Source organism: Octopus bimaculoides, chromosome 9 (assembly GCF_046866305.1).
Source record: "Octopus bimaculoides isolate indiv1 chromosome 9, ASM4686630v1, whole genome shotgun sequence".
Classification (NCBI taxonomy): domain Eukaryota; kingdom Metazoa; phylum Mollusca; class Cephalopoda; order Octopoda; family Octopodidae; genus Octopus; species Octopus bimaculoides.
This window is the reverse complement of record NC_142936.1, coordinates 32,361,805-32,388,268: the sequence shown is the minus strand read 5'-3', so window position 1 is coordinate 32,388,268 and position 26,464 is coordinate 32,361,805. Positions and strand designations below refer to the sequence as shown.

The window sequence follows — 26,464 nt, the reverse complement described above, 5'->3', positions numbered from 1 at the left end:
ACAAAATGAATACAAATAGTTATAAAACAGAAGTCAGAATTTACCTGTAACAGACGTTTACGTGTAGCGATACTGCTGATGGGAGTTATATACCTCTCTTATCTCATCAGAGAAACTGTGCCTGATAGAAGGAAACCGATTACATTTTTGAAATCTGCGGACAAAACTACATATAAAACACCATATAATATCCCTGATGAAAATTGGCTGTTGACCAGTGTAATTTGCATTATGATACACATATCAATGGAATAGTTACACAAATTAGACAAATTATTGCTAAATTATTTTTGATTGATTACTTGTAAATTTATAAAAATTTTCATTCATAGATTGAATTATTGCCTAAAGATGGCATTAGTATTTGTACACAATTGGTTTTTTTTAAATTGAGTATACGATAATTTAACTTCATTAATTTTTAATATAACTTAATTTTGATTAACTAAACAAATTTCTTGTGATAAAAGGATGCCACTGAATGTACAACATATAGTGATTCCAGTATTTTTGAGCAAAAATGCTAGCCCCACATGTTTTAAGGTTTATTATGACATTCTGTAACCCTTTTGAGCGTGCGCATTTTTCAATTCTAGTTTTGTGCATTTTAAGGTAACGCTTGTAATATTTTATATATGTACCATATTTCTCCTAATTGTGTGGCAGCCTCTAATAAAGTGACACCCAAATGCCAACCAATTGAAATAGTGTGACTTAATAAATGTACGATAAAATCAATAATAATTGTCACATTTGCTTATGAAGAGATACTGAACAGCAGGTAGTATAAGGTGTACTATAAAGAAATGTATTTAAAAAAATATAAATAATATTAATTTTTAGAAAATCATTAGCAAATCTAAAATGACATACCATGCAACAAAGAGAAGGTGAATATGAGTAACACAAAATACTCAAAGACAGCTGCATACCAAGCTATCGTTCATTGGTTGATGATGACTGAAAATTAACCAATAAAATGCGGTCACCATGCATACAGCCACAGCCCCCTCACACTTTCATTTGCAACCTAGGCATATATTGTCAGACACACAGTAGACTTCATGTCTTAGGAAGCAATAAAAAAAATAATAAATGGCCGATTCCAGGCATTTTCGACCATGAGGAATCCATTGGTGCGACTCCCAGATTGCTATCTTGTAAGGTGTGGATTTCTATAGATGCAACACACACACACACACACACACACACATACACACACACACACACTCACAAACTCAGCTTTACAATATGTATAGATATATATAATCTTTATTGAATGATACAGCTATAAAAACTTGCATACAAAACTTCAAGTTTCTATATCAATGATATGATAATCACTGCACTTCTTTAGCTGTTGTGAACCCAGTGATAAGCACAAAAAAAAAAAAAATCCCACCTGCATTGCCAGTAGGAAGAAAATATCCCCTCTGGGCATTACATCATGCAATGAAAACTCTTTGCCTTGATTACCAGAATTTGGCAAAAACTCTATTATGTGTTGGTTGAAGTAATTATAAAGCAATAAATTAAAGGCTATATATAAAAGCCACAATTGTAAATATATAAATGAATGAAGGATGGTTCACACAGCTACTTCGGAACAAAACATGCAAAGATGGGATATTGGGATAAATAATATATAAACTGTGGTATCCAAAATGAAATGTTAGAATATTAAAAAATATATACCTTTCCAAGAAACCTTGAAGATTAAAGGCTTAAAAATTAAAAAAAATTATTAAAAGTTAATATTGAAATTGACCATTAGAAATTAAAAATTTTGTACACCTTCTTCCAATATCTAAAAGAATTAATGTGACTCCTCTATCTTAACTTAAATTTATTCACTGTAGCAAACTTACCCACTTTATCTATGATATAATGGTACATGTTATCCAGTATTCAGATTGAACATTAGTATGCTAAATTTTTTAGGAGGCAATTGTTGTTCATGGGACATTCACCCCTATTACTAGGTTTACATGGGTAGTGGCTCAGGATGACCTGTTAGGCACCGACATTCTGAAGTGGGCTTGTGTTCTTTCATTGTTTATATTGTTATTCCAGACTGTAAGGAAAATTTTCCAGGGATAATATTTCATTATGCAACCCAGATCTTGATCACCAAAGGATATGACAGATTGCTAACTCTCAATTTTCTACTGTTCCATCACATCAGATATCTTATTTTTCTACCTTAGAATATTACACTTAAACAAGAAAGAAAATTGATTTTACTAATGTGCGTTGTCATTTGTCAGCAGATATAACTTTGCATTTGTGACTGCCTCTGTGTCTATATATGTTGCATATATACATATGGACATTTCTGCTTATATGTATGACTTATGGTATGCAAATTAGTAGCTCCAGTTCTCTGTAGCTACTGGATTTGCTGTGTATATAAACAGGGCTGGCTGCTTATTTCTCTAGGATTGATCAAATGATGTAGGTACCTGTGATGAAAACCCACTAAGATTCAAAGATCAGTTAAGGTTGTTTGCCATTTTTCAAACTGTAGAGAAATTGTTAAATTTACCATGTTTGTATTTATACTATGTAGGTTTACATTTCAATGTATGCTGGTTCTTGAACATGGTTGTATTTTTGTATCATGAGGGAGCCTGTATTTAAGTGTGTGTATATGTGTATGCATTTATCTTGTTGACTTTGAAAATGCACACATAAGTATCTACTTGTGTTTGCACTGCTGTGAACACATGCTATTGAATATTAGCATTCATGTGACTGCACAGTTATGCATGGTTATATATATATATATATATATATATATATATATATATATATATTAAATATATATCTTTATAAAACAAAATTTTATAAAATATATAGTATCCGTTAATAGTCTTAGCAAAAACCTCACAGGTGTTGTATATATATATATATATATATATATATATATATATATATATATATATATATATCTTAAAAGATAGAGCTCAAAATCGAATGCATTGAAGATACTTTATTGCAGCAACAATTATAATAGCAGAAACAACAACAATAAGCCAAACCTATGCACATTTCAATAGAGTATCCAGGATAAATAAACCACATCATAAAATGTCTCATAACATATTATAACATATTACAAATTACAAATTATAAATTGCCAGATACTCCATCTCTTCAGGGTCGCATTATTGCCATCACCAACACTACTATTATTAGCAAAACACATATATCAAAGAGGATGAAAGAATAATCGATTATTCTTTCACCCTCTTTGATATATGTGTTTTGCTAATAATAGTAGTGTTGGTGATGGCAATAATGCGACCCTGAAGAGATGGAGTATCTGGCAATTTATAATTTGTAATTTGTAATATGTTATAATATGTTATGAGACATTTTATGATGTGGTTTATTTATCCTGGATACTCTATTGAAATGTGCATAGGTTTGGCTTATTGTTGTTGTTTCTGCTATTATAATTGTTGTTGCAATAAAGTATCTTCAATGCATCGATTTTGAGCTCTATCTTTTAAGATATATATATATATGATTCTGAACTTTATACCCTCCGACTGCACCTCTCCTACCCACGGATTACACTGGACCCATCTTCTGATTGGAAATCGCTTCAATATACCACGACGTCTAAAAAACTTTTGAACTTTTCCACTTTTGTAAACCTCCTTTATCATCCTTTTTTACCTTACTTTTCTTCACCTACCGTCTCTTCGTACTCTGGATGTTCCTAATCTGTCTTCTCTAATCTGCACCTATTACTTTGTAAGAATTTCTAACTTCCGGTCAGCCATTGTTATGATCGGCCATTATTATGATTGACCGTTGACTGAACACTATTCAATTTTTTTTCTCCGTGTTTTTCTCCTTGTCTCCGTATTCTTTCTGTTGAAGAGCGTAGCTCGAAACGTCAAAGACTTTCCGTATTCCCGAGCGTCATACTAATATATACTTTTGTTATTTACACCACCTGTCCTCGTCTGTTGTTATTTTTTGTATATTCTCCCATATATATATATATATATATATATATATATATATATATATATATATGTGTGGGAGCATGTATATTCATGTATATGTTGAATTTATATATATATGTGTGTGTGTTTATGTGTGTATACACCGTTAGACATATGTACCAGTATATATTTTATTGTAAAACATGTGTAAGTAAGCACAGTGTCATATGTCTGTCTATCTGTACAATTGCACTTACTATATTGGTATACAAACTGCAGTCAGTATGCCTGTTGTTTTGATCAAACTATTTTTATGACACCCAAGAATGTAACTTGATACCATTCAATAGGATCTCCAAGTTGACACTTGAAATTTGATGACTTATATCTGCCTTGAACCAACTGATTTTTAATAAATTATAATATCAATACATATATTCAACTGACTTCCAACTTCATTGTTATTACCAGTTGTCATACCACCCACTTTAATTAACACTGAATAGTTAAGTGAGTAGCCAAATGATTTTCTCTACTCTTTATTTAATTGCTATTGAAGAAACAACTCCCAATGCTATTATGTAATATGCATCACATAATAAGTATGACTAAATCATCATTATCATCGATGTCTGTACACATAATATGTGATTAATCAAACTTCATGTTGTTGAAAAACAGAGCAGATGCTAAAAATAATAGACCCATCTCTCTAACTTCACATATCAGCAAAGTCATGGAACATATTGTCAGAGGGAAACTGAAAAACTTATCAATTGCTCAGGTGTGGATCTCAAGTTTACAAAGGCCTTTGATAAAGTTGATCATAAGATGATATGTCACAAACTATGTGTACTCGGCATACTCAAAAAACCAGAAGAGTGGTTACATGACTTCTTAAAAAGACAGAAGCCAGGATGTAGCAGCCAATGGAGCCCTCTCAAATGAGACAGTGAAATACCCCAGGGAACTGTTTTTGGACAACTGCTGTTTGTAGTGGCTCTCTCAATCATGCCTTCAGTTTTACAGGTAGTTTCCCCTTTGATGCTAATCTTCTACAGAAAGATCTAGATGCCATATATAAATGAACTGAAGAAAACAAAGTGGAACTTAATGCAGAAAAATTCCAAGCATCTACTCTGAGCTTATGCCAATACACTGCAACCAAGAAGGAAAAAAGCAAACCTAAAGTCAGATTCAGTGCATGACCTGGGGATTGATATGAACAAGGATGTTTTGTTTCATGTACATATCACCAAGATGGTGGCAATGTGCAGGCAAATGGCCAGATGGATTCTGAGAACTTTCAGAACAAGGGACCAGGAAACTACACTGGTTGTATGGAGGACATTTGCTCTCAGCTGTCAGGACTATTGCTCTCAACTATGATCATCCCAATGTCAAATTAGTAGCAGAGCTTGAAGTAATTTAACAGTGCTAAACCTAGAAGATTGCATCAATGAAATAGTTGAGCTACTGGAAGATTTACATGGTAAAAATAAGCAGTGATATTTTTATGAAAGATCCTGGAGAAGATGGCACTAAACTTTGGCATTGAAAGTCATACCAGCCCCCAAACATGATGCCACTACATTGTGCCAGTGGTTCCAACCACCCAATCTCGAGCAAGGACCAGGTACTGCCAAAGCTTGGGATTCAAAGGTCCACAGTTGTTTAACATTTTGCAAAAAGTTTTGAAGGATCCACATAATGTGAGGGTAAATGTTTTCAAGAAACACCTTGGCCTTATGCTACCTTGATCCCAGATGAGCCATATCATTGCAAGAAACTCAAATGAGAGTAGCAATATTGAACTCCCTCATTCATCAAAAGCTAATTACATGAGCTTGGCCCTCAAAAATGTGATGATACTGACAGTGCCTCAGCATGGCCACAGCCTTTGGGCTGTAATACATAAAAAAAGAAATAAAAGACTATATCATATTATATAATGTTATATTTATATATGTATGTACATATATATGTCTGTGTATGTGTTTTATTGAACAAAAAATTCAATAGTATTTTAATTTGTTTCCAATGAACTAGTATATGACAAAAGCTGTTTTGGACTTTTGACTGTTCAAAGCCCTATTTGTTTCTCAGTGTATATTAAGTTTATTATGTATATGGATCTTTTCCTGTTATATCAGCTCAAAGAACAGGAATTATGGCAGAGACAGAAGGAAGAAGATTTTTATCGGCAACTGGCTGAATATCGAGAAGAAATGCGGTTAGCTATTGAAGAACGTGAATTGCAGAAAATGGCTGCATTATCTCAACAAGACAGTTTAAGAGATGCCCTCCAATGTGAAATTGGCGAGCTCAAGTCTGTGAGTGGCGCTAATTGTTGTTGTGGTGCTTAACTGTTGTTGGCATGGAATTTTAAAAATTTATTTTGAGCAATACTATTTGGTGTTATAATTGTCCAGCTTTTTTTTTCCTTTCAATGTGGCTACCACACTTAGGGAAACTATATATATATTCCTTGCTTAGATGATATCTTTTTATTCACATATGCTAAAAGACCTTGCTTATTATACTCGCAGACATTTCAGCTGTAACTTACTTTTGTTTTCCCTAAGGAAACAAAAGAATTACAAATGTATGAGTGGTTTTGATCTAATACTTAAGACTGTCAAGTTTTCTTTTTTTTCTATTGTAATCCTCAAAGTTGTTTTGGCAATTAAGTACAGAAAATATGTACTAGGTTGATGCTATCAACTGAGTTAATGGGATCATCTAATTCAACAGTATTTATTCACCTATTGAACTAATGTCAAATATATTGCAATGGATTATGTAAGAGATGCTGAAACAAATAATCAGGTTCTCAGTTATCCAAGACCCCTATAAATAGAAACCCAGACTGGCGCAAAACAACCTGTACAGCTTTTCATCTAGTTTGATGAAAGGTTGGCCATCAGATATAATTGCTAGGATATAGTCAATTATAGGAAATGGCAAGTAGTAGCCAAGTGAAGCTTTAATTTCAAATGAATAATTTGATATACAAAACATGCAAATGGTGAACATGAAAAAAACTGTTAAACTAGTTGTTTAGATAACAAATTGAAAGGCTGTTTACAAAGATCTCATGACTTTATATGGGATTTGTAGAATTAGTTGTTAGATAATTTAGTCCTAATTTGTTGATCTTCAGATTATGGTGTACCAAAACAATGTTCAAAGTAGTAAAATCTTAGATTTAAGTAAATGAACAATCTTTATTTTATATATTGAATACTTTTGCTTTTGTTTGTATATTTCAATGGCTGAGTGCATTGACTTTTAAAATATGAAAATATTGTTATTTGAGTTAATTAAATATCATTAAATTCATTAAGACAATTGGCTCAGCTTCACCTACACTTACTCTTCAAAGTAATCTTATATAAACTTAGTAGTCTTAAGCCAAATGTTTTAACTGAGATAATAACCATTTGGATAAGGCAAGTATTAGAATTCCAATTGACATTTAGAGCAGACATTTCAATTTCATAGTTTCTGTTTCTGTGTTTATTTTCTTGGAAAATAGGCATCAGCTTTATGAAAAAGTAAATTTTCCTTGCAATATACCTCATAATCTAATGGTTAGTGCACTTTACATTTAAAAGCTGTAAGAATACTCAAGTTGGATATTGGGTTATCAAGAGACTTTTGGTTTGTTCATTTTACTCTCAAAGAATCTTATGACATTGTACTCTCGCCAAATTACTCAAAGCAAAGATTTATATCTAATTGTTCTTAAATGTACTTTTGCCTGATATTTATTGCTTTCCTGCTTTATAATGGTTCAATGCTTTGCAATATTCTTTACTCATTAATTTTTCAGTTTACCTTAACACTGTCTCTTGACTTTTTCATTTTATTCTATTTATTTACATTGGAAATTTTTTTTCTCCTTATAAAACTGCAGTAAATTTCATTGTTATTTTAAAAAAACATGGCATGTTATTAACTAAAAGGTTCACTGTTTATATTTCATCAATAGGGTTGTGATAATGGTCAATACAGCTAAATCTTAAATTATATGTAGCGCTCAATAGATATCAGAAAAGTAATAACTTGCTATTATATACAGCAGGAGTTATTAATCAAATGTTTCATCAGCTTACAGTCCTGAGTTCAAGTTTTTTCATGAGCATCACCTGTAGAGGTAAGAGTTCTACCTAACCGGCATACTCTAGACATAGTTTATATGTAATACATGAATATGAGATCTATTGATCAACATATAGATGTCTGAACATTTTACAGGAGAAATATGTCCCAAACATATTTGAACAGATCAAAAAGTTTGGTTATGTTAGTTTTCATATCTATACCTAATGCACATTTCACAAGGTGCAATGAATATGAACTTATGTTCAATAAATAATCATAGAACATGAACAAAACTAGTGCATTCAAAACAAAGGTGTGTGTTAAACATCTGCATCCAGCATCACCATTTTCACATGCATTTAAGCTACTAAAGTAGGGTTTCTATTATTATTATTAGTTAGTCAAAGCTGGTGAGCTTGCAGGATTCTCAGTGATCTGACAAAATTGCTTAGTGGCATTTCTTCTGGATCTTCACATTCTGAGTTCAAATGCTGCTTTTGCTTTTTATTTTTTGGGGTTAATAAAATAAGTACCATCAAGTACTGAAGCTGATGTAATTAACTAACTTTCTCCCTCTAAAATTGATGGCCTTGCACCAAAATTTAAAATAATAATAATTATTATTATTAGTTAGTCAAAGGAGGAGGGAGGTACCAATGACGTTTACGGGCCTTCACAGACTATAGGGATTTTGAGGTAGTTGGTACTCAATTTGATATTGTATTAAGTTGAGGTATGTAGGAAAAATATAGCAGGAATGTAGGGTTGCATCTTGGGAAGAAGTAATTGAGCAAAATACTTTAGAGTGAGATCTAGGGGTTGAGACAAGTGGAGGAGGTAGGTTGATTTAGTTAATAAGAATATGCAAAGGATGTTGCAGTAAAAGCAGGGAGAAGCAAAGAGTGCATCTGTGGGTGAGTCTTTACCAATCAACTAAATGGCCTTCTCTTTTGAGGGTCTGTCTAGGATGTTGATATATGTATAACAGCAACTCTATCCCAATTAATGAATTACAGTAGCTAAAAAAAAAAAACTATCTCACATGTTTGTGTGTGTATAACAACAACAATGTTCCAGATCATAAATTAGTTGAAAATCTATCAGATAAGTAGTTAAAAACCTATTAAATTTAGTCTTGTGTTTCATTCTCAGATGATGATCAAAATGATATATGTAACCCTATTCAAGTAATGTTAGATATAGACATTTTCATTGAAAGGTTCTATGTTTCAAGATAGTAAGAGATAAATAATAAAAAATATGCATTATATGTTTTTTTAGGGTTGTTGGTACAAATGTTCACTAGAAAACATTTTATTATGTCTATGATATGTTTCATTCACTTTATCTTTCACTTTTACTTGGTATGAGAATGACTAGTCATTTTTAGGTCTTATGCATGGAAAGCACAGTTCCATCTGAGGAATAGCAGCAGGCACAGATGTGGCTCTGTGGTAAGAAGCTTGCTTCCCAACCATTTGGTTTTGGGTTCAGTCCCATTTTGTGGCATCTTGGACAAGTGTCTTCTACTATAGCCTCAGGCCAACCAAAGCCTTGTGAGTGGATTTGGCAGATGGAAACTGAAAGAAGCCTGTTGTATACATACATACATACATACATACACACACACACACACACACACACATATATATATATATATATATATATATATATATTTTTTATGTGTCTATGTTTGTCCCCCCACTATTGCTTGACAACCAATGTTGGTGTGTTTATGTCCCTGTAACTTAGCAGTTTGGCAAAAGAGACAAATAAAATAAGTACTAGGCTTACAAAGAATAAGTCATGAGGTTAATTTGTTTGTCTAAAAAACCCTTTAAGGCGGTGCTCCAGCATGACTGCAGTCAAATGACTGAAACAAGTAAAAGAATAAAAGAACGTTAGATATTGGCCCAAAAGCTTGATTTTAGGAAAGAATATTTGAGTTATGATATATGTTCCTTTACTAATGCAAATAGTATAAATGAAATGAAAGGAAGTAAAACCAAGTTATATTTTTGGTTTACTAGGAACTTACACCTTATTAGACAATTCTAGACATTTTGAGGGAAATTATTGATACAAATCTTTTTTATAATAATTTATGGCTGGATTCCAGCCTGGGCCAAGGCAACAAGGTCCATTTGTCACACTTCTTGGTCCATCATCACTGCTTCTAGGTCCTGGATACATTCCAGGCCAGTGTCTGCAATAAAGTTGTTGATGCAAGTGTGACAATGATTTCCTCTTCTTACGTCACCATGAAATGGTTTCCCCAAGACTAATTTGGGTGCTTCCATTTAAGGGTGGTGCACACAGTGACAGGATAGTCGCAGCCATCTTTGCCTGATCAGCCGTCTTTGTCTGATCTTCTCGATAACTTTCAGCAGGTCTCCATAAAGGCATTCATTTGTCATATGTTGCTGTCATTTCACATTTAGGGCCATTCATAGCATAATATAAACTATTTTCTTTTAAGGTTCCATATCTCACACAATGAAAGACCCTTAGTTTTGAAATGATTATTTCTCCCCAGAATTTAAACCCTAGTTTGAATCAACTCTAGCATTATGTACATATCCAGGAATAAACCATCAAGATAAAAAAAATTAGTATTTAAAACAGTAGTCCCATGATCATTTGTGACCCAGTCTTAATGTATTGAAATAATATGAAAAATATGACATTAATACCATTTCTTCATTCTGATGATGAGACTGATGTCTTGACATATAATAGACTATTGAGTTTAGTTACACTATTGTTCTAAATAAACATAAAAGACAAATGAAATATGAAAAGTCCTTAATAAAAAAGATCAAACATAATTGTGTCTCTAATATAACAGGAGTGAAAGGAAAGATGTTCCCTACTTACACAAACATATACATACACACACGTTTATTTTTACAAAAAGAAAGTTTGTCAGTGACTTCAAAGATTCACCAGTCGTCAACTAAACTTCAAAATCACTGTCAACCTTTTCCTTATAAGGACACATTTTATACTCTATTTAAATGTGCCTCCTTCAATGAATGTTTGGTTGTTTCTATATATGATTACATGTAGAAAAAAATGTATATTGTGTGTATATTACACTTCTAAACAAATTTTTTTTCTCTAACAAGAGAGCTAACTTTAATCTTCTTAAAACATCTCTATTAACTACAGGTATTTGAAAATTTGTCAGTTTTATCAATTTTGTAATATATGCACTTTTATACCCATTCAATGTTATTCCTTCTTTTTGAGTGATTGTAGAAAAAAGAAGTGTTACATTTCGACTACTTATCAAAAGTTTTTTTCATTTAAGATATTCCTCTAATTTAAATCATTTTCCAGGAAAAAATTGAAATGCAGCAACGAATAATTCAGTTAGAAGAGGCAAAAAGTAAACTGGAAGAAGAGCATGCTGAGTTTATGGAGAAGTCACGATTAGCAAATGAAGAGCTTGTAAAAGAGCTTACTGAGAGGCACTCAACTGAATTAACTAAAGCCTTAGAAGAGCAAGAATCTCAGTCAATGGAAAAATTGCAAAGTTATATTCAAAAACATTCTGAAGAATTGGAAGTCCTCAGGATCAACCATCAAGAAGAATTTGTAAGTTCCAATACTGAGCTTTACAACTACTATGAAAGCAAACTGGAAAAGGTACTTTCTGGGTATAAACAAATGTTGTCAGAGAAGAACAATCAACTGGAACAGGCAAACCATAATGTTCAAGTTTATAAAGAAAAAATGTCTGCTATGCAGGTACAATTTGAATCACGCACCCAAGGCTTTGAAACTCGTCTGGCAGAGCTTCAAAAGACTCTACAAAGTGAGAAAGACAATTGCATTAAATTACAAAAAGAAATGGAAAACAGCAAAATTCAGTATGAAGAAGGCATCCAGAATCTGAAAGATCAATGTAATGAAAGATTTAACTATGTGCACCAACTAGAAGAGGAGAAAGGTATTCTTCAAAAGGAACTGGAATTGACACGCCTTTCTAAAATGGAATTAGAAAAACAAATGACTAAAGAGTTGGACAAAAAAGCATCGCATTCTAGTGAAGAACTTTCAAAAATTCAAACACTAGAAAAAGAGCATCAAAAGTTTATTGAAACAATTACTTTAATGACAATAAAAGAAGAAACTATGAAAAAAGAAATTAACTCTTTGGACAAAGAATTGAAGCTTATGAAAGAGAAAAACAATCAACAGTTAGACACTATAGATTCTAAAGAAAAAAAATTGTTGGATATAGAAGCAACATTTGAGAGCTTTTTGAAGACAAATGAAAAAATGAATGAAGAATTAGAAACAAACAAACTTTTAGTTAACACTTTAGAACAAGAGAAAGAACAATGTAAAGAAGAAATTCAGTGCTTACAGAATAATTTAACTCAACAAGGAAATGATATTGAGAAAAAGATGCAGGAAAACGTCTTCTTTAAATTGAACAGTAATGAATTGGGGGAGAAAAATGCAAATCTTGAAAAAGAGTTAAATTTGAAGATAGTAGCATTTGAAGAAAAAATTATTGAATTGGAAAATTGCCAACAAAAGATTACTGAGCTGAGAGGAGAAAATGATTGCTTGAAGAAGTTAAATGAATCTCTTGAAGATGACAAATTTCACCTTAACACAGAATGGAAAATTAAAATGGATAAATTGCAGGCAGTAAAAGATGCTGAACTAAGTGATGTTTCAGACGAACATTCCACAAAGTTGATGAAATCCATATGTGAATACCAAGACAAATTGAAGGATATGACAAACATTAAAGAACAGTTAACTCTGGAGAAAAATGAAGCTATCAAAGAATTAAACTTGGTGCAACAACAACTGACAAAAAAGTACCAAGAAGCAGAATCTAACATCATTGTCCTTAATGATAAGAATTCAGATTATGAGAAGCAAATCAAGGATTTGTTGAATAAAATTGAAGCAGTAGATGAGATCAAGAAAGAATTGATAGAAAATAGCTTACTTATGCAACAACAAGTTGACAATCTTCAACAAGAAAATAGCCAATTAAAAGAAAAGTATGAGGAAGAATTGAGTGAGAAAGATTCTAAGATGTCTTTGCTAAAGACTTCACTAGAGCAGAAATTAGCAGAAAAAACTTGTGAAACTGAAGAACTACAGAGTCAGTTGAGTAATAATCAAATAAATGATGCAGAATTACAGGAAAATTTAAAAACTCTTCGGGAGAAATTGTCTGTTGCTGAAGATAAACTTAGTGATTGTATCCAAAACTATGACAAAGATATTGAAGAACTTAAAGCAATTGTCGAAGCACGTGAAAAAGAACTCAGTCAAAAAACTCAGGAATTTCATCAGAAGGAAAATCAGCTCAAAGCCAAAATTGATGATTTGGATTCTCATTTAAAAGATACTCAGACTGAAACAAGTAATAAAATGATGTTGCTAGAATCTCGGCTACAAGAAAGTCAAGAGAAACATCTACAAATTAAAGAATTACAGGACAAAATGGATATTCTGGCAAAAGACAAAGAATCTCTAACTGATGATTTAAGAGAAGCTACTTCCAAGTTAGTTGAATATACAAAATCTAATGAGGAGAAACACATTTCAGAAAAAGAAAATGAAAATCTCTTGAAAGAAGTAGAATCTTTAAGAAATATCAAAGTAAATATAGAATGTCAATTAGATGAAAAAGAAACTTTTTGTCATGAATATAGTGTCAAAATTAATGAAGTTGAAGAGAAACTTAGGCAAAGTGAAGATGATTTACAACTAGTCCAAGGAAATTATGAGCAGCTTCAAAAGAAATATGAAATTCTAAACTGTTCTACAAAAAGTGTTGCTGAAGAAATCCAAGAGAAGCAAGCTGAAGTAGTGTCTGTTTCTCAGAAATTGAGTTTAGCTGTTTCTGAACGAGATCAGTTAAAAACTGAAATGGAAGAGAAAATAAATGAACTTCTTGAAGATTATCAATTAAAGTTAACCAAAATGGAGACAGAAGCTAATAATAAGAAAGCAGAATATAAAAAAAAGGCTGAAATCTATATCTCTCAGCTTAAGAAGCAATCTGAAGAATGTCAGCAGACAGCAATATCTGAACAAAAAAAATTGACAAAGGAAATTGAACACTTAAAAGAAGAGTTGAAGAAAATAAAAAATGAAAAGAAATTGATGGAAGAAGATTTTGCTCAATGGAAGGTTTGTACTATATTATACCTGTTCAGTTACTATCAAATCATTTCAGAAATCTCTTGAAAGAAATAGAATCTTTAAGAAATATTAAGGCAAATATAGAATGTCAGTTAGATGAAAAAGAAACTTTTTGTCATGAATAGGCGCAGGAGTGGCTGTGTGGTAAGTAGCTTGCTTACCATTACCAACCACATGGTTCCGGGTTCAGTCCCACTGCGTGGCACCTTGGGCAAGTGTCTTCTACTATAGCCTCGGGCTGACCAAATCTTTGCGAGTGGATTTGGTAGACGGAAACTGAAAAAAAAAGCCCGTCACATATATGTGTATATATTATATATATATATATATGTGTGTGTGCGTGTTTGTGTGTCTGTGATTGTCCCCCCCCAACATCGCTTGACAACCAAAACTTAGCAGTTCGGCAAAAGATTCCGTTAGAATGAGTACTAGGCTTACAAAGAATAAGTCCTGGGGTCGATTTGCTCGACTAAAGGCGGTGCTCCAGCATGACTGCAGTCAAATGACTGAAGCAAGTAAAGAGTAAAGAGTAATATAGTGTCAAACTCATTCAAGCAAATTGTATATTAAGTTATAGTTAGAATGATCATCATTTTGTTACATGTAATATTCTCATCCTTTCTCTCTTATGTCTCTCTTTTTCTCACACACACACATACACACACACAATTTCTGCTCCTTCCATTCTCTTTTTCTCCCCCTTTCTTTCCTTATGTATATGAGCATGTGTATATCATATAAATATATATATGATACTTCAGCAATGTAACCACACATGTGCTGTTGGTGATTTCTTTTCCTTCTTTGGACTTTTCCCATTCTCCTTTCTGACAAAGAGCGGTGCTTGAAACGTTAAACTCTCTCTTTTCACTGAGCGTCAAGCTAATACATTCCCTGTGCACATTCCTGCTAGTGTAGTAGTTGGCAGGGAAGCTGCTGTTGCTACTAGGGTCGACCAGTACTTCAGCTTCATAGATGACTCCGTTGGTTTCATAATGGCCTCCCACTAGGCATCTGTTTTAGTCCCTGCCTAAGCATCCTACCTCTGCTCATCACCTAGGGGGGTGCTAACTAAAATTCTCTTAATATTGGGGGTTGTTATATAGCAAATACACTGCAGCTGTGAAATAACAATATAATTGAAACAAATGGCAGTAACCACATGGAACATAACAGCAATCTTTTAAGAACCAACAATCTAACTTGAATTATAATCTTTGAACTCCAATTTTGCACTATCAACACACGAACTGTGGAACTAGCACAATGATTTTATTGAAACCACAAGGGTTAAACAAAGAGGGGACAATACAAGGGACAAATGGGGTCGGAGACTTATCGAATGATATGACTAAATATATAATTATGAATGAAGATGAAACAAATAATGAATGGATGTGCAATAGATTTGACCCTACAAACCACATTCTTGCATTGCATCGTTTATTTTGTCCTCTTTTTTAGCCCCGCTTAATTTGGCACTTACATACCCAACATTCAGGCTACTTTCTTCTATCTTCTTTCGTACTTTTTTGCCATCAGGCATTTCTTCTCCAGACATGCTTTCCTTCTTAGGTGATATAAAAAGAGAATCTCCAGAGATGAAGGTGCCTGATGCAATACCTCTTCCACGCATCTTCCATATCACCTCTTTTGCTATAGCTATTACGGCTAGAAAACAGAATTTCTCTTCTCCTTTTAGAGGAGATGGCAGAACAATCTTAATAATCGATTTGGCTGACAGCTGAACTCTCCCAGTTGTGACAGTATCTGTTTGGTAGAAACCCACTGGTCCAAGAGACACAGACACTGTATGATTGCATGCACAGGCTGTCATCACACTTGCTCTCTACCATCCCTCTATAGTATGCCAAAGTGGTACCCCCTCCACCGGCATTGCTTGTTTGGGAGAGAAGCACAAGCACCTGGTGACACTCTGCTTGCCAAGCTCCCAGCCTTGGTCTATGTCTAATCCAGGTCTCCACTTCACCAGAAGAGGTGAACCTAGGAAATATCTCGTCAACGAACGGAGACCACACCTGCTCACTGTCCAGGCAGAGCCAGAGATGCCTCAACCTCAGCACATGCCTGCGCATCTTTAGCCATGGCATCTCTAACTCACCCTTTAGTGGTTGTTGGCAGCAGATAAAGTGCCTTACCATAAAAAAACTTCCATCATGCAGAAACCTGTGAAATTTTTTAACAGCAAAAATAATTGCTGGGGCCTCCTTTTCAATTTGACTATATCTCTTCTCTGCTGCTATAAGCAAGTGTGAAACATGAACCACTGGCTTTGTACTTCTGTCTTCATATTTATGAAATAGAACTGCACCTGATCCATGCTTGGAAGCATCAGACACTTCAATGATGTCTATTTTGGGACCGTAAAGTGCTAATGACAGGTCTGAGATAAGAATTTTTCTTATTTCTTCAAAAATGTTTTGGCATTTAGTGGACCAATTCCACTTCTTTTTTTAATAAGTTGTTCAATGGAGCTCTTAACTTGTGCATATTAGGAATGTAGCTCTGATAATAGTTTGCCAACCCAAGAAATGCTTGTAAAGTTGGAATATTTGTTGGTGCAGGCATATTCTTAATTGCATCTGCCCTCCATGGGTCAGGATGTCTACCACTTTTATAAATTATTTGCCCTAAGTACTTAATTTGGGGTAGAAAGAATTCACATTTTTCTTCACTCAAAGTGAACCCCAAAACTTCAGTTTTCTTAAACACAGCTTTTATGTGTTCCACATGTTCACAAGAATTACTCTTGATCAAAATATCATCCAAGTATGGGATTGCAAAATCACAATTGGATAACATAGTATCCATGATTTGCTGGAATACTCCTGGTGCAATTTTTAATCCAAAAAGTAATCGTATGTATCTGTACAATTCTCTGTGTGTATTTATTGTCCAATACTTTGAGAATTTTTCATTTATTTTTATCTTTAAATAGGCTTCAGACAGATCTAATTTAGAAAAAATTTTTCCACCATTTAACTTTAGAAAAATGTTCTCTGCAATTGAGAGTGGATGGTGGTATGTTTTTAAGCAGTTGTTCAATCTTTTAGAGAAATCAGCACAGTCTATTCTTCCTATTTTTTTTATTACATACTGTGGGTGCCACCCACTTTGAGTAATCCACCTTTTTGATGACTTCACTCTTTTTGAGTCTGTCCAACTCTTCATTTACGGTTTCAATTGCTGTGAACAGTACTTTTCTGTTTGCTTTAAATACAGGTACAGCATTTTCACTTACTTGGAAATAGGCTTCTGTCTTTCTACATAGACCTAAATCTTTTGATAACACTTGTGGGAACATTTTTTTGCAATTTTTTCCTCAGTTCTTCCAAAGACTTGTTTTTAACGGGACAACCATTTATGTAATTGCATTAAAGATTTATGGGGAGGTGCCATAAATTGAATAGTTCTAACCAACTTGTGCCAAAAAGATTGATTGTATTATCCACAACGAATAATTTTGTTTCTCATGTCTCTCCTTGAAATGTGACAACGATACATGTTTTGCCTATGAAATGTAATTTATCACTCATTACACCAAACACTATTTTTGCTGTTTTATGTAATCACGGTTTACCAATTTTTTCCCAAGTATTCGCATTTATAATTGAGATGTCATTACCTAACTGTAATTTGGTATTCACATTATTTATTGTTATGTGCATGAATTTTCTTGTTTTTCTGTTGCAATTACTCTCTGCTGAAAATACCTTAGAACTTTTTTGTGTTTGAGCCTTGTAGTCTTGTTACAATGAGAACTCCTATGTCCCAGCTTCTGACAGCTATAGCACTTTTTGTTTTTAAACTGACAATCTTTTTTGTAATGTAGGCCTCCACAACCATAACACAGATTGGGGCCTGACACTTGTTTTTGATTGTGCTTCCTGGGACAACACATTTGAACTTTTGTAGAGTCTTTATCTTGTATTTTTTTCACATTATGTTTAAAATTTACCATAGTCTGACATTCTTCTGCGATGGTCTGAGATAAATCCTGGTTCACTTGCCCCATTTTCGAGAGAATCCTTGCTATAAATCAGGTGCTATAAATCCTTGCATAAAGATAAGTGATTTGAGCATATCCTGAGTGAGTAATTCCACAGTTTCTTGGAAATCAGTCTCATTTGACTTTTTGGGTAGAATAAAGTTACAGTAACACTCATGTTCAGCTCCTAGCTACCTTGCGTAGTAGAAGGCTTATTTTCTGCTTCTCCGACCATGACTTGCACTCATTGTTAAAAATTTCCTCATATCTTCTATAATACACAGGAAACATAATACCCACCTCCGGCTTATATGTAAATTCAGAAATTGTGTTAGCCATGCTATCTGGCGTAAACAAGCTTACTGGATTTTTGGACTTCACCAACTGTAACTCAATTAATTGTTGTTGTTGTTGTTGTAGTATTTGATTTTGCAACTCCTGTAGTTGTACCTGTTACTTCTCTTGAAGCTGTACTACTGTGGCTAATAGGTTTTCCATTATACAGAAATTGTCAAATAGCCAATATGAGTTTCGAATGATCCTTGTCATCAGATGTTGTATCCTTATGGACAAACGAATACACAGCAACAATGTAATAAACAATATGATTGAAACAAGTGGCAGCAACCACATGGAAGGTAAATACAATCTTTTAAAGAACGACAATCCAACACGCTACCTCAAACTGTAAACTTTGAATTATCAACACATGAACTGTGGAACTAGCACAAACTACCTTACCTATTCAGACTGCTACTATTTATAATTAGTGGTCCAATCCAATCTCCGGGATGGAAAGGGCCGTGATACTCTCACACAACAGGGGTCCAACTAAAAGACACTCTAAGGTTGTGCCTGTTGAAAATGCATCTATACCTACGTGAACATATGAAGTGTTTATCTACTAGCCTAAGGAATATCCTACTTACAAACGTTTCTATGTTGAGGGAGAAGAGGGGTGCTATCAAAATGATAATTCTGCGATGCTTCCTTCTGCAGGTGTTAGGGCCCATCATATAGGAGATGTGGTCCCTAAATCTACTAGCAGTTAATGCTCCATCATAGTAGGTGCCTGCTGCATCAAAAATTTCTTAGCTAGAGGAAAGGTTCAGGATCCTCTTGCTAACACCCTTCACCAGGTTTTTGAACACAATGGGTGGGTGGTAGGGGGCTGTGTTGATGTATGTCAGCCTCTCATTTGGTTTGCGGTAGGGCCTGTATGTACCAGAGCCCAAGTCAAGTATGACATCTAAGAAGTCCGCAGTGGCGAGATTGGTCTCCAGCATAATTTTCAGTCCCATAGAGCTGAGGGTGCTAATTAGATCTTTTGTAAGCCTATCTAGGGTGTGGCCATTGGTTCCTCTAGTGATGGCCAGGGTGTCATCTCTGTAGAGACCAAAAAGACAGAAGGGAGCTTCTTCTTAAGGGTGTCGAGGATATACAATGCGATGAGGTCACATACATCAGTGCTATCGTAGGCTCCCATCACTATGTCAAAGGAGCCTACAGAGTCAGATTGCTTGACCCAGGTTGAAAATTTATTGAACAGAACTGCTTTCCTGGCATGTGTAATGACATCTGTGTCCTTGTCACTAGTGTCAGTGAATCCTCTAGCAAAGGAAAGTGCTTTGACTAGTAAGCTTTTTGATATAGATAGGTAAAAATCAACTATGTCAAACTGGGTGAACCTTGCTGTACCTCTCCCCTTGTTGGTATTAAACCATGCAATCACCTCGTTGGTGTTACACCATAGGGAGAGACTGGTGGATCTCCTTATGCTGTTGTTGATGTTCCTTAGTATGTGTTTGCTTGCCAGACCAATCTTGGGTTTCGCCAGGTTAATCAGGCAGCATTTAGGGTTTGAGGCAAAGTTTGGTTAATGATCTTTGATGGTAGTAAATGCATTCCTTTTAGCTAAAATCTACCCTATCTACTATATCTAATTCATTGGCTAATTGTTTGGCTTCACTGTTGATGTTATTGTATGTGTGGGGGGAAGTGTGCCTATAATTCTGTGTAACATTATTTTCTAACAGCCTGTCATAAGTAAGAGTGTCTATCCTATATAAATTTTTAGTCTCAACTGAGAATATTAAGAGGCTGACAGAGTTTTTTAGTAATCTAATGCTGGCACAGAGCTAATGTTGGAAGGAGCAAGAGGACTTACGAAATTTTAGCTGGGAATGATACCCAGTTGGTCTACCTGAAAGGGCTCAAGTTCCTTGATCTTGGATGTGTACTTCCTAGATTTGATTCCATAGGTGTTGCTTTCCAGGGATGGTGTGGCTAGTTTGGAGTAGAAGGCTTTCCATCGCATTTACCTTATTACGTCCATTATTTTCTCAAGCAGCATTCAAGTGTACAGCTCATTAGATGGTGTAGGTATGTTCTTAGTGAAGTAGTGAAGGTCAAAACATTCCATATTGTTGAGAGACTTAGTAGTTTCCATGAGTATGTAGCAGTGTGGCCTGCCAGACAGGTATTTAACACAAACCATGCGGCCAGGTGCAAAATGGATTGTCAATAAATCATAACTCCAAAACAGAAGCATACTCTAAGTTATAGGGCAGTATAGTATAAAGATAGATAAGGCTGGAGCCTACAGAGTCAGAGTTAGGTTTCATGTCCTTAAAGCATTTAGCTTTACAGTGTATCATAAGACCCCAAAACCTGTTGGCACATGGCCTCTGTAGCAAGTGGTCTCTCCAGAAAATGGAGAAGGAAAAGTTTTCCTTTGTCTCCCTTTGGCTGTTATTTCTAATCAATTCTGTTATTGTGTAGGCTCCTTTGACATAGCAATGGGAGCCTATGACAGTGCTGATGTATGCAACCTCATCAGGTTGTATATCCTCAACACCCTTAAGAAGATTTATGATTTACCAATGATCCATCTGACACCCAGCCAGAATGTTTTACAAATACCATGTGTTAAATAGCTGTCTGGCAGGCCACAATTCTACATACTCATGGAAACTGCTTAGCCTTCCAAGAATATGGAATGTTTTAACCTCAGCTACTCCACTAAGAATATGCCTGCACCATCTAATGAGCTGTTCACTTGAATGCTGCTGGAAAAAATAATGGATGCAATAAGGCAAATATGATGGAAAGCCTTCTACCATGACCTAGCCTAGCCAATCTAAGTTCCCACCCAAGATCAAGGAACTTGAGCCCTTCAAGGCAGACCTATTGGGCATCATTCCCAGCTAAAATTTCGTAAGTCCTCTTGCTCCTTCTAACATAAGCTCCATGCCAACGTTAGATTACTGAAAAACTCAGACAAGCTCCTAATATTTTCAGTTAAGACTAAACATTTACATAGGATAGACACTCTTACTTATGATAGGCCGTTAGAAAATGATATTACACAGAATTAAAGGCACACTTCCCCACACACATACAACAACATCAACCGTGAAGCTGAACAATTAGCCAACGACTTAGATATAGCGGATAGGTTAGAGATTTTAGCTAAAGGAATGCCTTTATTACCGTCAAAGACCATTACTGAACTTTGCCTCAAATCCTAAATGCCGCCTGATTAACCCAGCAAAATCCAAGATCAGTCTGGCAAGCAAACACATACTGAGGAACATTAACAACAGCATAAGAAGAGCCACCACTGTCTGCTTATGGTATAACACCAACAAGGTGATTGCATAGGGTAGAGGCAGAGCAAGGTTTACCCAGTTTGACATAGTTGATTTTACCATTCTATATCAAAAGGCTTACTGGTCAAGGCATTTTCCCTTGTTAGGGAAGTGCATCAAAAATGTTACCCTCAAAGAAGTTTCCCTCTATCCCTTTTGGTCTCTGCAGAGATGATGCCCTAGCCAGCTCCAGAGGAGCCAATGGCCACACCCCAGATAGGCTTAGGAAAGATCTAATTAGCACCCTTAGCTCTATGAGACTAAAAATTACAATCAAGACCAATCACACCACTGCAGACTTCTTAGACGTCACACTTAACTTGGGCTCTGATACATACATTGACGTTAGTGACAAAGACATAGACATTATTATGCATGCCAGGAAAGCAGTGCTGTTCAATAAAGGTTCAACCTGGGTAAAGCAATTCAACCTTGTTGGCTCCTTTGATATAGCAATGGGAGCCTACGACAGTGCTGATGTATGCGACCTCATTGGGTTGCATATCCTCGACACCCTTAAGAAGAAGTTCCCTCTATCCTTCTTGGTCTTTACAGAGATGATACCCTAGCCACCTCTATAGGAGCCAATGGCCAAACCCTAAATTGGCTTAGGAAAGGTCTAATTAGCACCCTTAGCTCTATGAGACTGAAAATTATGCTGGAGACTAATCTCACCACTGCAGACTTTTTAGATGTTACACTTGACTTGGGTTCTGGTACATACAGGCCCTACCACAAACCAAATGAGAGGCTGACATACATCAACACAGCCTCCTGCCACCAACCCATTGTGTTCAAAAACCTAGTGAAGGGTGTTAGCAAGAGGATTACAAACCTTTCTTCTAGCCAAGAAATTTTTGATGCAGCAGCCACCTACTATTATTAGGCACTAGCTGCTAGCAGATTTAGGGACTGCATCTCCTATATGCTGGGCCCTATCACCTGCAGAAGGAAGCACCACAGAAATATCATTTTCTTAACGCCCCGCTTCTCCCACAATGGAAAAAAATGTGTGTAGGTAGGATATTCCTTAGGCTAGTAGATAAACACTTCACACACACACATAGGTACAGTATATTTTCAACAGGCACAACCTTAGGGTCTCTTTTAGCTGTGCCTCCAATATTAAGAACATTTTAGTTAGCACCCCTAGACCACAGGCGGAGGCAGGGTGCTCATGCAGGGATGACAACAGATGCCCAGTGGAAGGCCATTGCAAAACCAATGGAGTATGAAGCTGAGGTACTAGCTGACCCTATTAGCAGCAACAGCAGAAATATGAACAGAGTTAGTGGCAGCACTGTCACCAATGATAACAACATCAATGACAGCAATGGCAGTATCGCTAACAGAAATAGTTGCAGAACCATCGCAAATGATAACTATAACAACAGTGACAGCACCACCCGCCATGATAGTGCCGACAACAGCTCCAACAACACCAGCAACGATGACCACAACAACAACAACAGTGCCACAACTGTTGACATCCATTACGCCAGTAGTAATAGCACTAACACCATCGCCACCTTCAATGATGCAGTAACAACACCAACAGCACCAATACCAACAACAGCGGTAGCAGCAGCATCAGCACCCATACATGGTGTTACATTGGATACTCTGATAACATACCCAAGCAACACCTCTCCAGCCACAGATCCTCTTTCAGGATACCAGAAATGAGACATGCTACATCATTAGCCAGTCATGTATGGCAGTTGAAGGATGAAGGAATTCCACACGTAATATCTTGGAGAATCTTAGAAAATACAAGCCCCTACATAAATGGGATCAAGCACTGTAAACTGTGCATAACTGAACATGCAAGGCCATTAAAAGACTCCTTCAACCCAGGGAACATCCTTAACTCCAGGATGGAAGTCTTCGGACCCTGTTTGCACTTCAGGAAATTCCTGCTGGCGTCCTGGGATCCACACAATAACAGGCAAAGGGAGACAATCCTCTAATGTTGACAGACTAACAAAGTCTTTTCCTCCTCCATTTTCTACAGAGGCCATGTGCCAACAGGTTTGGGGGCCTGGTGATATGCTGTAAAGCTAAGCATTTTATGGACATGAAACCCAGGGTAATCTCATAGATCAGCCTCATCTATCTTTATTGTATACTGCTCTATAAATTAGAGTGTGCTTCTTTTTGGGATTTATGATTTACTAATGATATATATATATATATATATATATATATATATATATAAAAGATAAACAAGAGTGAAAAAACTACAGAAGGCTTGTGTTACATGGTTAAAGTATATATTTAAATTGTTATGTCAGAAAAATGTTATAAAATTTTGGGTATATAAACATTGTATTTGGAGAAATAACCGGTTTCGTGTTGTCTTTTCAAATTTCTCTACTTGTATCATAACATGTCTTCGCTCCAGTGTGTAAAATAGTTCTAGATAGGAGGAGGTAATCAGGTATCTAGAATTCTATTTTACACACTGGAGCAAAGATATGATACGATACGAGTAGAGAAATTTGAAAAGACAACACAAAACCGGTTATTTCTCCAAATACAATGTTTATATACCCAAAATTTTATAACATTTTTCTGACATAACAAATTAAATATATACTTTAACCATGTAACACAAGCCTTCTGTAGTTTTTTCACTCTTGTTTATCTTTTATACATCCAGCCACGTGCTTTCACATACCAACTTTCTCACCTATATATATATATATATATATATATATATATATATATATATATATATACAGTTACAAATATTCTATAATTATAAACATAATTATAATTAGGGGTCAGCTAATTGCTTCACCACATACCGAATTTAGAAATAGGAATTAAAAATTCCTTTTCTACTACTGTAAGAATCTCCATGATAATTTACTCCATGATAGAATACTGCAGTTTTCTGCAGTACTGCTCGTAACATAGGCAGAGGGGATGAATAATGATTTTACATTTGGTTGTGTAAATTTTGGAAGTGTTGGTTGGATATCTGTTGCACGATGTCACTCAATCGTGTGCATATTTAATCCTAGCACTTTCAAATTTTATAACTGGAAATGCTACACTGAAGAGAGAAGTAAGTAATTAAAAAATACTTTAATCTCGAAACGCATATGTAGCTAATCGAAGTCGTGTTGACTCATTGTTTTTCTCTTTGCCTACGTAAAAAAGTGTGTTACAGTCTGGGAGATTCTTATGGTAGTAGAAAAGGAATTTTTAACTCCTAATTCTAAATTCGGTATGTGGTGAAGCTATTAACTGACCCCTAATTATAATTATGTTTATAATTATAGAATATTTGCATAATTTTACCTATAAAGGTTATTTTAATGTACCGAGCTACTTGGTAAAATTATTAATTAATTGATTGATTGATTAATTAATTAATTTTACTCTTTTATCTATGTATATAAAAATGAGAATGTCTGTCTGTCTGTCTGTCTGTGTGTTTCCCTAAAACTCGAGAACTACACAACCAATTTCATTCAAATTTTACACATGTCTTACTTAGGGTTCCGGTTGTGTTTTAGTCAAAATAAATTTTTAACTTCTTGCATAGTTTGAGCCCACAGCAACATCATATCTCCTCCACTATTTAAGTATTATGTGTTAAAAGTGAAACAAAAACACTCATGTCAAATACTTTCACTTTAAGAATGAAACTATTCCACTAACTGAAACAATCACATTTCGATACTGTAATGACAGATACTTTCACTTTAATGGTGTGTGTGTATATATATATATATATATATATATATACATACAGAGAGAGAGAGAGAGAGAGATGTATACATATACATGTATATGTACACGTATATGTATAGATATATATATAGATATAGATCTATATGCATACATGTATATGTATACATATGTGTAGATGTATATATATAGGTGTACATCTAATATGCACACATATATAAATGCATACAGATATCTATACATATATACACCCATACACACACACATATTTATGCACACAAACACACACATTAGTCATTTGTTTTCTTATCCAAAACTATGTAAAAAGTATTGAATGGATGTTTAAGAAATTTGGAAATTATATTCTATGCATAATGGCCATAACCCCCATGAAAATTCATATATTTTTGATGTTGATGAAATTTTAACCATACAGATTACACACAAATAAAGTAATATTTCTAAAAATTTTTCTTCTTAGAAGTTACAAAGACCCCTTCATGGGGACTTCACACCCACAATTTAGTCATTTTTCCTAAGCAATTGGTAGCTATAGGGTCACCCGAACATAACAGATGAGCATTATTTGTAATTCAACGGTACAACAGTGTAAGACTATCCTTTCAGATATACTTATATTGTGATTTCTGCAATGTGGTGCATAAATTGTCAAGTAAATGAGACTCATCTTTGCCTCCACTGATTCACTTGCAAAGTGATGAGTAAAATTATTTCGTTGCAGACCTCCTTTGAGTCTTTTTATTACCACTGCGACACATATAGTCCCCAGTTGGTAACATTGATTTCAAGGCCTTCCCAGATGAGTGACTGGTTGTTCTAAGACATTTATTGAT

The 26,464-nt window shown here is 34.8% G+C and overlaps 1 protein-coding gene across 14 annotated transcripts in view; it reads left to right on the top strand.

Moving 5' to 3' along the window:
* Nucleotides 1–26,464, top strand: part of LOC106872513 (uncharacterized) — a 252,407-nt gene that overhangs the window by 130,736 nt on the left and 95,207 nt on the right. For 7 of the 14 annotated variants that reach the window (XR_016243103.1, XM_089357343.1, XM_089357342.1 and 4 more), the window contains 2 exons: nt 6,113–6,292; nt 11,409–14,237. Coding sequence is in view for 13 of the 14 variants with exons in the window: in XM_089357343.1 (XP_089213469.1) it covers nt 6,113–6,292; nt 11,409–14,237 (3,009 nt within the window). In the remaining variant the exon portion in view is untranslated. The remainder of the gene's footprint in view (nt 1–6,112; nt 6,293–11,408; nt 14,238–26,464) is intronic. The other 7 variants (XM_089357348.1, XM_089357355.1, XM_089357347.1 and 4 more) reach the window with 1 other exon arrangement.